At 36.8% G+C, this 14,343-nt stretch overlaps 1 protein-coding gene across 1 annotated transcript; it reads right to left on the reverse strand.

Moving 5' to 3' along the window:
* Positions 1–1,105: 1,105 nt before the first annotated feature.
* LOC146378084 (uncharacterized) lies at positions 1,106–10,888 on the reverse strand. Its single transcript, XM_084944908.1, has 7 exons — positions 10,572–10,888; positions 9,646–9,769; positions 8,087–8,262; positions 7,788–7,972; positions 6,160–6,298; positions 5,086–5,216; positions 1,106–4,423 (listed from the first exon to the last, which is right to left on the reverse strand). The coding sequence occupies exons 1-7, from the start codon at positions 10,618–10,620 to the stop codon at positions 3,479–3,481; spliced, it is 1,749 nt and encodes a 582-aa protein (XP_084801034.1). The 5' UTR covers positions 10,621–10,888; the 3' UTR covers positions 1,106–3,478.
* Positions 10,889–14,343: the final 3,455 nt, after the last annotated feature.

The raw sequence follows: 14,343 nt of genomic DNA on the forward strand, positions 1-14,343 counted from the left end.
TGTATTATTGTAGTGTCTTTATCTTACAATATAAATCACTTTGAGGGACTATTATTGTGATTGGTGCTATATAAACAAAACTGAATAAAATTGAATTGCTTTTTCAGCTCCAGCACTCCACTAATGTTAAACAATATCTACTTTTCCCTTTATGTATCAGACCTATTCTCTCTTCAAGAACTGATGAACCCATTCATTTATATGTAAAGGGCAGAGCAGGAGCCCCATGTTCATTCAGACGCTTGTATTTGGATGAAGAGAGTTGCAGAACACCCAAGGGCTGTGAACTCTATTGCAGAAAAACTTTGTGTCTACTTGTTTGCACAGAACAGCGAAGCAAAATTTAACCTTGGCTATCAGCATCATCCACTAATGCAGGAGTTATATTGTTCCTTTAAAAATAAAGTAAAACACAGTACTAGTTTTATAAAAGATACAAGATAAACAAAAAAGCCCTCATGGGGAAGCTGTCTGGACAACCTGGCATTATCTTTGACTTTTAAAACCAATAATCTGCTGCACAATCTGTCACATTAGACAGTATCACTTCTTTGTTTCCATGTAGCTGTCTAGGTGCTTTACTTCTGTGTCACACATTTCCAGGAGCTTTGGATTTCAAGTAATTTCTACCAGGCAGCATGGTCATAAATCTAAGCTTCTGACATGTTCATAATGTAAGTTCGTGTCGATATCGTGTCTCAGGATGTATTGATTTAATTGTGTGGTTATTTTTCATACTGTGTGTGTGTGTGTGTGTGTGTTTGTAAAAAATTTTGTCACTGTCCTACAAAGTGCACTCTGCAAATTGTGTTTCCGTGATATATGAAGCTGCTCCTTTTGTTATATTGAGGGCATTGTTTTTTTGTTACTGATGCAACTTTGAAATTAGATTTGCCACTCCTAATTTGGCTTTGAAACCTGTATATTACATTGAATGATTTATCATATCTTGACATTACCTGCAAAATATAATTAATTTTATTTTGTTTATTTTGTCCACTTAAGCTGCACCCCCCCCCCCCCCCCCCCCCCCCCGCTGCCCAAAAAAAAAAGAAAAAAAAAGGAAAAAGTCATAGTACAGCGGCATATAGTAGTTACAATGAATCTGTTATTCTGATTAGATATTTAAGACTTGTTTTGAGTGAAGCATTGCATATCACTTACTTTTTTCTTTGTTTCTTGTTTATAGGTCAGCCTTTCATTGGAAAATATCTTATTAGCATATCTGGTAACAGTTGTATAGCTAAACTAACAATGGGCATTAAATCTGAGATGTGCACAAAAGCTTATACTGTATCATGTCTTGAAGTTAGCTACACTTTTCCCCTTTTCAGTTTGAACAGTGAATGGAAGGATCATTTTCTCTCCTAGCTACTCAGAAAAAACCCCCAAAACAAAACAATGGGCTCTCATTTTAGGCTACAGATACAGTTGCCAACAATGCTGTGTATTTTTTGTATATAAACTCAAATCACAATCAATTGGGTCAGCCTTTCTTAGATTCTTTAGGCTCTGATTTAAACTATCCCCTCTGAGCGTGCCTTCTAACCATTTAACCATTTAATGACATTTCTATTCTCAGTGTGCAGTCTGTTGCTAAATCAGTGCCACTTGTGATTTTCAACATGAAGCTGTTTTTTTAAACGGTTAAGCACGAGACTTTTACAGCATGTTCACCCAGGCAGAAGTAGAAAAACAAAGCTACTTTATCATCATTAGTTGACTGAAAACATCCACTTAGCAACAAGCGGTTGAGTTGAACTTTGGATTCTTTGAACCGTCCACATCACCTCTTTATTACCTGACGAGGTCAATGTGTACGGCACATTGCAAGAACTTTCAGTATGTTACAAAACAGATGCAAATTTATTTCGTTGGCATGGTTTTCTCACATAAGCACTGTCTAACCAGAGTTTTGGTTAGTGAATGCCAATTAATCAAAACATTTCTTAGAAGTCGGAATTCAGAATATGTTCAGAGTTTTCCCAATCAAGCTTGCATACAGTACTGTGTCTCTGCTACACTCACACTGCAACGGTTTCTAAGGAAGTTCTCCAGTATATAGACATTTTAATAATTTCCAGTAATAACTCAAAACTGAAAATGACACTTTCACAAATTTGACTGTAGAACATGTTACTCAATGGTTGTTATTAAACTCGTATCTCTTAATGCTACTCAGACTTGCAAAGATGAACTTCCAACATAAACAGTAAGTGGAAATTTACAAAGTGTAAATAAAGAACACAGACAGGTTATAAAACAGACGTCTAAAATGTGCTGTACAAAGTTCACATGTGACTCACATCACATGGTTTCAACACACCTGACATTATTACTTTATAGGTGTATTTAAAAGTCTGCACTGACGCTATTAAAAGCCTCAGTGCTATCTACATGCCGTGGGTGGAAACCAACGCCACCTTCTAATATATGTGACACCGTCTGTTTCCTTCTGCTGGAAGAACAGCAAACATTGAGTTCGTAAACATTGCGATGAAAAAAACATTTCTTTTTATATACATAAATGTAGCCATTTCATGAATTGTACATCTGTTAACACTGAAACATGCTGATGAGAAAAGAAATTGAATATATTGTTGCCCTGCAGACATTCAGTCATTTTACTCCCATTTTAAACACCTCAATATGTGACAATAAGTGTCGGGCTCAGTCTGCTGCTGTGTTCAGCCACTATGCAATCGCATTTGTTTTCCCATCTAATCTTTAAGGCTGATCGCTCACATTGTAATTTAAAAATGACCAGACTGGATTTGTGTATTTAGGGTTTGTAATAAGTTGCAACATGTTGTCAAAGAGATAACACACAAACACGTATGCTTGTGATGTGTCATTAGAGTTTTGGGAGTTATTAATAGTGTGCAACTTTTTCTTTTTGTTGCCCATTACATAGAATGTGAAATATGCTATGAATTCCCTAAGAAATGCGATGTTTGTTGACACCTATTCACTTCACTTTAGACATTACACAATGACATATTCAGAACAGATGCTATTAGTTTGGAAGGAGGTAAACTTTGGCTGTTTAACCTCATATAAAATGCAAATTATGTTGTTGTTTTTTGTTTTTTGTTTTTTTTTAAGTGGGTTTTTTGGCTAAAAAGTGACAGTGACGAAGAATTTGCAGAATTTATAAACAGCAAATGCACCTAGGCTTTTAAATGTAAACCCAGTTAGTTTCTACCAATATTTTGCAATTGTCAGATAATAAATAAAAATATACAAAAATATACGATACAAACAGGAAAATATGCCACACATAGGAGTGAAATGTACTTAACAATTCAGAGGCAGTTCTTCATCTTGAACAACACAGTGTGTTGCTAACCCATCCATCTACTAGAGTTCTGCCTCCAAAGCACTGTCAGTCCTCCCGTCAAAAAACCAGAGAAATGTTCTCTATAGTTATTCAAAGACCGCGATGGGTGGGTGGGGGTTAGGGGTCAATCAAAGTCTATTATTCTTGAATTCTTATTGTCCAACTTCCCAGGAAAATTGGTCTTGATTTCTCTACTTCTCCCTGGTCTTCAACTTCCTCATTGTCGTTGTCTTCCATTTTGGAGCCATTGCAGGTCCACATGTAGTTTGTCCTTCTGCAACTGTCTATAATAGAAGGTCCGCTACATAATTCAGGTATCCAGTTTTGCTTGTATCCTGATGCAAATGAGACATCACTCGATAGTGTAGTCTCACATTCCTGGTCAGAATCTGGAATAAGTGGTTGAGATGGAGAAAAACGGGTGTTGCAGTATGAGTGGGTCGGTGTCGTTAAAGAGCTATCATCACATCCAGAATCGGACCACTCTGAGCTATTTAAGCTGAGCAAGGAAGCTAACGATAACTCATCCATAGAGGGTATGAGGTCTGATAGGAGAGGTTTTCTCTCTTTGTTTGACAGGCATGTTGCATCACTATTGCTGCTCTGTGACTGAAAATTGAGGAAGGGCAACATGAGTTTTCCATTGATATCCCGCACTGTGTGCAGCAGCAGCTTCCCATCTGGGTTGGTGTCACAAGAATCAGCATCAGGTAATGATCTTGCATCGCGTGCGATCACGTGGTGCATGACTTCACGTTCAGTGACAGCCTGCAGAATGTCATCATTCTCTTTAGGTAGAACAGCCACAGAACTGTAGATGTCAGAGGACTGGGCACTTGTGTCCTCAGAATTTGGAGTTCTGCGTGTTCCTGTGTCCACAGAGGAGCCAGTGTGGTCTTGCCAGGGAGGGAAAGGGATGTCCTGGGGGGAATAGCCTCCATTCCAAACTGAAGGCCCATTTTTATTCATCTGGATTTTGGCATAAACTATTTCATCCATGTGAGGGCATACCTCGACTTGAGAAATTACGAGATTTCTATCTGGATCCTGCAGTATCTTGGGGGTTTCAGAAGTGGTTGCCTCCTGTTTCCAAAACAATGAAGCGATATGGATCAGTCAAACACACAGGATTTGAACAATTGATAAAAATATTTTTAGGTCTACCAAGCTGTTTAGAAATCTGTAGTTAATGCTACTTTTTTTTTTAATTTTTATTGAGCGTCAAGATTATAGTACAGAGATATAGATGTAACAAAATCACAATGCTCCTTTTTATATATACCCCCACCCCACCAAAAAATGAATGAAGTACATCAAATTTCACCATATTTAAAGAAGTGCACCTAAAGGGCAATCGCTCGCACAAAATTAATCGCCATCTCAACAATAAGGGTATACGGTGACTGCCAGGCGAATGTCAGATGGGTATGGTTTTCATTTTCTCTAAATGTTTTAGCAATATATCCCAGTTAATGCTACGTTGATACAAAAAGCAAAGAGAGCATACACAGACTACAAAAAACACCAGTTACCAAACCACCATGACTCACTGCACATGCTCCTTTGACTTTACTAAAACAACACCCACAGTGTTTCATTGTTTGTATCTTAAGTTGATGCTACACTTTATCAAACTGAACCTGTGTTGAGTTAGTGATGTGCAATTGATATTGATTTTCCGGTAAGACAACATTTCCTTGTGTGACAGTAAGAAAGGACACAAGGACACAAAACAATGGCCTTACCAGTGCTTGCGTCATGCTCTTTGACTTTCCACCTTTCACATATTTGCACGTACACACAGCTGATACTATGACTAAGGCAACCACACCAGCCGCAATCAAGAGAAGCCATCGCAGAAGCATCCACGGATTTTCTGAAATAGAGGAAAGGTTGTTTGATAGACATGTTACAGGAAAATGCTTGAGCACTTAAAAGCAGGGAGCTATAAAACTTCCCAGGGTGACGTGCATGCTTAGGAATGTTCTCAGGGAGTATCCTGACTACACCTGTCACACAGAGCACATGAATACAGACATTCCTGAATTTCAGGTATGTAGAAGTATTTTCGAGATGAACTTGAATGATAGCTAACTGTAACTCCTCTAAAATAATACAGAAATGGATTTCCTGTGGAAACTCCTGTGCACTTGTGGCTTTTACTGTCATATATGGCACTAAGGAATGTACACTGGCAAGCACAGGTGAGAACATTATCTTTGCAAGTCCAATGTGTAATCTTATCTCTTGCCTAATCGAGTTCACAATAATAGGGGAGATTTTTTTGAGATTTAAAAAGATTACGTTTTTAATCCAGATTTACAGAATGAACAACGTGTTTATTGTGTAGCCTCATTTTCTGCTTCATTGCAGTGTCAGTGAGTGCCTCATCTGTGTGGTGCAGATGCAAAGACTTTAAGAAGCGCTGATTTATAACAAACTGTCTTGATTTATTATCAAACACTGCAGTCACTCGAAGAAATTTGTGCAGTCTGATTAAAGTCAAATGTAAAAAAAAAAGCAGCATTTTCAAGTATCTACATTTTTGCATTTTCTCTACAGCAGGTGGGCCCTTGAAAGCTTCCTATGGGGTTGTCAAGCAGCACACAATTTTCTCAAGTGAAACCTGATTTTTGTAAATATTATCAGGGTACAGGAGTTTTAAAAAAGGTACACAAGTATTAACATTCAAAACTGACATCAAGTTTTGTTGTTCAAAAACAGCCCATCATAGTTTGAATACCAACAAACAAACAACCAACATATTCATGTTTGAATAAAATGATATTTTTATATGCTGTTGCCATTATTGTGCTAACCTGGCAGTGTTACACAGAAGGAGGCGCTCTCACTGCTCGGGCGACCCCAGTCAGAAGATGGTTTGTAGATAACTGTGCCGCAGTATTTAGACTTCTTCTTTAAGTCGATGATGAACTGGCCAGTGTGACTCTCAACGTGCTAGAGGAAAAATACGTTCATATTAATGATAGTTGTGTAGTCACAGGTTAGAGCAATCAAACACATTTTGCTGTGTTCTGTTATAATGTACAGGAGAACTAAACATGAACTAATGGTAAATGCTTTTTTAAAATAATTTAGAATATGTTTCTCAGCTTGTTACGAAGTTTAAAATACATGTCAGGGGCCCACTTACAATATAGAGATCAGATTTTATCCAGATCAAGCTTCAGTTCAGTTTAAAATTCAGTTATTCAAAGCCAGTGTGGATTGGTTGTCGTAGCAAGATAACCAAAGCCACAAAGTCAAACACAATTCGAAAGCAGGTTTATTTAATGTAAACATATTGGAACAATAATGGATGTCATGGCATCACCCGACCGTGACTGTCTTGACATTAGCAAAGGCGTTCACATGGAAGAGAGCACTGCATAATTTGTCTCGATCCTTTTGTCAAGATCCATAGTAGAAAAATAACACTTAGGCAAGGAGAGAATAATTCAGTTATGTCATTTTCTAGCAGTCCATATTTGGAAAAAAGATGGGATTTCCTGCCACTGCAGGTAATCAGTTACAGAAGAAAATGGAATCAGCACTCCTTATTCACAACCCTTTAAAATGGCCTTTTAATGTAGCTCTTAGTTTTTTCCCTGATCCTTTGCTTTGGACTCTAATCAGATTTTTCCTATTTTGTGTTTGCATTGTCTCCTTGTTTGAAAATACTTAAAAGTCAACCCTATTCTTATGCATTTGTACGCTTCAAGCTAAAAAAAAGTTTGTAGTCAACAACATTAATTTCTCTATGCTCTTTAGTAGTAAAATAACATGCAACAACCCCCCCCCCCCCCCCCCCCCCAATAATCAGAGCCCACTTGACAAAAGGATATAGAAGATAAAAATACAGATATGGGGTTAAGCTCAATACTCATGTTGTATTTTTTTCTCCCTAACGTCTGCTAGTGTTTGTTAGTGCGTACTTATGAGTCATTAGTCCTTAGCAAAATATTGCAGTGCAGTGAAACATTATGTCATTGATCACTCATTTACACTATGCTTAACTTTCCTATGCTTAAGTTGTTGTGTTTGTAGCTTTCCAAAAACGTGTTACCAACAGGGAAGTTGAAGATGTGTCCTCTGGTGGTCATACTATTAAAAACATCCATAATGCACTTGAAGGCTGTTAATTTACTCTTATCAGGTGTTATAAATGCTATAAATACTATCAGTGAATGGCTAATATTAGCCAATATATATTGGTTGGGCTCAAATAATAAGAATTACCAGAGTTGAGCTTTTTTTAATGTGTGTAGACTGGTCCACTGTTCTTACTGATACATACAGTTGTTGTCATCAGCAAACAGTAGTAGATTAAATGTCTATATTTTTTAAATGTATTGTAATTTTGGTTTCACTTGTGCCGTATTTTACACAATACATAGATAATACATAGATATGCACAGCATGTTTTATATTGTAAATTCCCACTCACCGCTGTAGCCCAATCTGGGTAGTATAAATTCAAGGTATAGATAAATTTAGTCTCGAATGGCACTTTTCTGCCGTTAATGATGATGTCTGCAATGGAGACTCCATTTGGTCCCACAGGCAAGGTGGCATTAACAAACAGAAACGACTCTGTTGTGGATGTAGACAAGATGGGTGGACCAAAAATAGCTATGGAGAAAAGATGAAGATGGGGAAAAAAAAGATGAATCGATGAATATTGCGATATAATAGTTCTTACTATAAGATGCAAGGAAATGTATGATTGAGTATGGGTATTCTTACTGTGTTCTGAAGGTTTAAACCTTGTCTCAGTGGAACCGTGAGCTCTGCCATTAACCAACACCTTAGCGTGGTAAGAAACATCATAAACAAAGGGCGTTTCTGCCGTCAGGTCACAGTACAGGACGGTGATATTCTGACACTCGTCTTTTATCTTGTATGACTGATCACTATCATCACTGTAAAGAGAGTAGTACAATATAATCAGATTTTGATAGCAAAGTATATTAATAACGATTCATTATAATCCTTGTGTATTATAAAAAGTTGTGGAAACCAGCATTCAAGCACTGAAAATATTATGTGCCTCAAATGGCTGCACTGAATTCACAGAATTCTCCATAATCATTTTACCACACATAAGTTTTTTTTATTTGAGAGAGACAAATGAGCATTTTGTGTTAATAAGAAACCATTATCCTGCAGGCATGCTAGTCGTTCTCTGCAGCTAAAATGAAGCTGAAAATCACTCCAGAAATTCCAAGTGACAGTAGCTGGGAGAAAAGTCAACTGGATAGGAGGAGCACTTGACATTTGTCTAAGAAACTACATCATGATTAATTGGACAAGATGACATTTCCACTTTGTGGAGGCCGTTTGTAGAGACTGATTGAAAAGAGTAAAAAAGAAATCAGCTTGGAAGCTTCATATGAGTATTGCAGCTCTCTTTAGTGACGAAAGCAGCATAGAAACAAACACGTAGGCTGCTAATCACTTGTAACAGGCCTTATTTTTTGGAGATATTTCGATGTTCTTTAGAAGTTTTCTAAGCCACACAACAGCATGATAAACTTGACTAACTGTGGGATTTTTGAGGCACGTTGTGAGTCACTGTGTTTTTATAAACACACATGTAGGGGAGGAGAGAAAGGGGGAAAAGAGGTGGTGAGGGAAAGCAACAGAGGGGCCTCTACTCTTTGCAAAATAGATTTCTAGATCCTGACGGATAAGAATGGCAATTTTCTATATTTTTGTATGAAGAGATCCAATCTCAAATCTCCAAAAACCGTCATCAAAAATGTATGAATCTTTAGAAAAGGCCTGAAATCAGCTTAGATTTTATCAGGATTTACTCAAAGAGTAATTGAATATTTGTTTTTGTCTCTGCAGTAGCCTGTATGTGAGGTCAGAAACAGAACAGTATTTTTCCACTGCAGTGGGGTAGTTCATGGAAGGACCATTAACAGTGTGTGTCTGTGGCAATTTTAGTCTTTTTTAAATGTCTTTAGTAATCATACAGAAATGATAAAACAGACATTAAGATTATTTTACACAAGTCACGTGAGCAGAGGACATTTGTAAAAATAAGCAAGGTTTTGTTCAGCATGCCATACCTGCCATCGCAACACTACATCTATATACAACCCTAAATCATGTGGCGCCCAGCCCTGTGTTCTTAATTTGTTGTCAAGTTGCATTATAAATTTTCCACGACAGTTTGTAATGAGACACCAGCAACACTTGGCAAAAAAGTGTGTTTGCATTAGCCCCTTATTATCAGAGCAACAGTGCAGGGAAAGTACAGCTGTCACATAATCTTTCATCAATCATGCTGGACTTACTTCTTGTACTTGACACTATAGAGTAACCTTTGCCCTGGAAAATCACTCTTTGCAGGATCCCAGTGGAGTATGTTATTGAAATTCCTGGAGTTAAATTGCACTGTGACATTGCCAGTTGAGGATTCTGTAAAGACAAAGGGAAAAGTCTGTCAGTCTTTTGCTACAAATAATAATCCTGTGTTTGAATAAGTGATTTCTTTTGATAGTATTTTTAAAACCAATAAATTCAAAATGAGTAATTTCTGTTGCTTTTTCTTAATACAGTTGGTCTAAAAGCATTCGTGCCCTCAGCTAATACAGCTGCCTGAATTTTGAACTAAAGAGGATAGCAGTTACCCAGTACAACTGAACTGAGCACACACTGGATTGGGACTGCGGGGAGATCATTTAAGATGGGCTTTGGTTCGACAGGTGGCTGAAACTCAAGAAGCTCTTGGTTCTTTTTCCAGTCATATCTTTGATACATGGATATAAAACTCGGCCATTTCCCAGGCTGTGACTCAGGATGGGAAACCATATCCTTTACAAGCTACATTTTGGAGTCAAACCATACGCACAGATTTAGTGGTTCAACAGCACAGATTGTATTATTATATTTCAATTTTAAAGTGCATGAAGTTTATCGAAAGCTTGAAATTTGGACACAGTAAATTCAGAATTAGCTTTTTTTAAAATTAGCGGTTCAATGTCATCTATTAAAGACTCCATTTATTTATTTATTTTTTTTGTGGTCATTTACAATGGCCAAGGAGTTCTCGGTCACCGAAACTCTTTCATTTCAAATAAGAGGGAATAACTCTGCAATTCTGCAAGTGTTTCTTTTTTATTTCTGCTGTTGGAAAATAATGATCCATTTAGTGTAAGCCTGCCTCTAGTTGACACCTGTAAATAAGAGAAAAAGATCCAAATTAACTTGCTGTACTCACCAAAGCAGAAAAAGAGAAGCATCATAATGTTCATGAACCACATCTTCATCACTTATGTGGGCTCCAAAAGTTCCAGGCAGTTCTCTTTTAAGTAAAACCAAAAAAAGACAAAAAAAGGGGGGAAAGAAACACACATACACAAACACACCTGCATAAAAAAAGCTACCTGATGTCAGAAATCTTCCCAAACAAAACCTGAATGAATGTGAAAAACGCTGTTAAGTCTTGGAGCTGAATAAGGTTTCAAAGCATTTCCCTGCCTCTGCTTCTCAACCATCTCTGATGCGATCTAGGAAAGGAGTGGCTTTACTCAGGTGTGCAGGTGTACTGGACTTTGACTTGCCATAACTTTGTTCCTGTTTTTCTTCTTGGTATATGTCCCGCCCATTTTCTGTTTCCAGAATTACAACTTCCTTCTTTCTTCCCTCCCTCCTCACCTTGAGTCAGTCACTCTCTCTCTCTGGACTTGTCTTTCAGGTTTTCATGGTTTACTGGAAATGATCGAGATTTGAAACTGGAAAAAACAGAAAGTGAAAGAAAAAAAACTTTGCGTATATATGGGTCACAGACCACTGTTATATATGCTGAAACAGCCCAGTGTTGACACTTATAACACACAGTCCAGGCAATAAATACATAGATGTGTAAGTTATGTCACAGTTTCTGTAAGTGTAGTACTGTCTGATTCAGAAAGCTGTGGGATATGTTCTGTGGAATTCTACCTGTTTTGGAGTTTACAATGAAAAGATTAAGGAACAATGCCCAGTGCTTACGAGATACTGGCTCATTCACACAGATCATCTGCCAGTAGGCTTGGCTGGTACTAGAAACTCATTTTCTTTTGTTCTTTGCATGATTCACAGTTCCATATAAACCTTACTTATAGGCGTTGGACCCTCTTAGTTAATTCGATGTGATTTTAACGACTCTACCTTTGAGGCAGGCTTTGCTTGCTTTAAACCAGCTTTCTTGTGATTGGCTGCTCCTTCCATACAGAAGTCTGCCCTCACAGACATACATCACATACATATATAGACGCTTATGCCCCATCCATCCATCCAAAAATCTTTTTAATTAGATATTAGCTTCATATAGATTGGTTATAGTTATTATTTTTCATTTGTTTTTATTTGAAACATTGCATAAGATTATCTGAAATGATTTGCATCCTGAAAAATAAAATGGCATGTCATCTATAGCAAAAGTTTGCTGATGGTTGAAAATCTGTTAAGTTCTTTTCTTGATTTTCTGACAACAACAATTATAAACAGACTGTTAATTGTAAAAGTGTACTTGATATTAAACTCTTTATGCTGTACTGTTGACATAAAATGGTTGCGCACGAAAGTCAATGGCTCAAACACAGAAAAGAAAATAGAACGGGTGACTGATCACGTGAAAAAATGAATGCAACCCAAGTTCGTTGACACAGCTATCGCTTTCAAACAGTGGCCTAGTAGATTGCCTGGTTAATGTTTCTCATGGCAGAGAGTTTGATTTGTTTGAACAGGAAATACATGGTTATATGGCTTGAATATCCTTGTCTTACACTCATCAAAAAACAGTGTCAGTTTGTGCTTCCTCCGGGGCTGGCTCCTGAAAAGAAGTGCGTAAGCTAAGTTGAAAGTTTAATGGGCAATCCATGGGTTTCAGAGTTCAAATTTCTCAGCGTAATTTTAGATTTTCATCTAAATTTTTAAATACATATTAAAAAAAGTAACCAAGGTTACCAAAAGATTTTATGATTTTTCGCTCACTTAAATTAATGTGTAATCTCTTGGCGACAAGCAGCATACTAAACAATTAGGCACTTTATGACAATATATAATGAGGCAATTAAAATTTTGGACCAAAAAACTATAGGGGCACAACTTAAGAAATTAAACATGTTAAATTTTGATAATTTTTATCACATTCACTAATCCAAAGTTAACATATAAATATTTACATAATCAGGCTACCCTGGTACTCAGTGACCTTGTGGTTCCTGAGTTTAGAAACACTCAGAGCACTTACTGAAAATTATGAGATGTGTGTATTTTTTGTATATATAAATTGCTTATGTTATTGATTTTAAAGTCAGCTTAGGTTCTTAACGTTGTGGTGTTGTGATGTTCATGCGACATATTTATCCCCATTCATTATCTTTTTTTAAATACGTAGGCAGACATCCCAAAGCTGGGAGTGCCTATTGTATATAATAGGAATGCAGTTATTATGCAATAATGGATAAACGTGTTAGGCATCAGTAGCTCTCACAGTTGAAACAGACGCCCTGTTTGAAGAGAAATGTAGTTTTACGTGTTGATGCAGTCATGCTTAAGTGAACTTTGGACTTGTAAGTCTTCAAAAACATATTTATTTATATAAATGTTAGATACTCATACTTTTTTTTTTTTTATCCGACAGACACACTTCCGGCTCACAGGATACTTACTGTTAAGGTTGTTAAAAGTACAGCTAATCTTTAATTCAGAAACACTGCAGGTCTCACGGGGAAGCAAAGTGATCACATTAAAATATTGTATGCCACTCTGAGCTTTAGAGTCATAAGTTTCATCGTTAATTGCTCGCTTATGTGGCAAAGGGCAAATCATAATCAAATTTAACAAAACAACAACCTGACAAAGACTGACTTTGAGAGTTGGGAGTCTGAGCCTTGAGTTATGACCGTAAGTCACAATTTAAAATGCTCCCGCGATTTGAAAAGCAAAACTTATTTCTACTTGGCCTCTAACCCTCATTCTTTCCCTGTTTTAATGTGATTAGATTTTGTGATGGCGGCCTAGTTTTCTGATAAATTATGCATGCTCTTATAATCTGTGGGCTTGTTCAATTAAAACTAAGAAGTAAATGTCATTGTTTTGCTTTGCCTTCCCACTGTTTTTGGACAAAATTCATACATTAAAGCATTGAAACCTGCTCTTAGGAGAAAGTATATACATGAGGTGTATATGAGAATGATTTTGAAATCCAAAAATGCTCTTTTCTACTACATATTGACATATAGGTGATAGAATCATAAACACAGAAGCAATATCTGTAGGTCAGGCTGAAGTGTTTTATGGTGATTTAATGTTTGCCCCTGAAACTAATATAGACTATTTTGCTAGACTTCTTTACTTTGACAATAAGGTTTAAAGAAAAATACTAAAAGCGAGCAGTTTGCTGCTGAAATACAAGCCTGAGGTTCCCCCTCAACAGAAAAGTCTTAAGTCTTACGTAAACATCTTATAAAGATGTATTTTTTAAAAATCCTTTACAGAATGAAACAAAGCATATCAGGAGTTAACACAGATCGCATGCAGTCTAACAACCTCTCTTACTAATTTAGGTCTCTTTCTTCCTAATAACTGTATGTACACAATCTGCTTATCATTGCGTTGTTTTCAGTGGGTTATGGTCTATGACACCTTATTGTTGACAACAACATTTTGGCTTTAGTGCTTCAATGCTTGCCATGACAAGCATTGAAGAAGGTGTAATACACAATATACTAGCCTTGAAGTGGCTAAACAACAAAAACAGACTCTACTGGCCTGTCAAAGCTGATGTATGACTCTGCTTTCTGCATCTAGACACTATGCTAAAGACTAAGTAAAGGCAAAAAAAAGAAGAAAAAAACACTACTTTACAAATCAAAACTACTTTGAACAAACAAAACCACGATATAAAAGAAATCTGTGCTTGTACAGAGTTTCCAATGACTTTTTATTATAAAAAGCATTTGTTTTTATTTATTTTTTTTTTTTGGAGAACATTTTGTTTGCGA

This window comes from Perissodus microlepis, chromosome 11, assembly GCF_051167445.1.
Source record: "Perissodus microlepis isolate ML-2025 ecotype Zambia chromosome 11, ASM5116744v1, whole genome shotgun sequence".
NCBI classification, from domain to species: Eukaryota; Metazoa; Chordata; class Actinopteri; order Cichliformes; family Cichlidae; genus Perissodus; species Perissodus microlepis.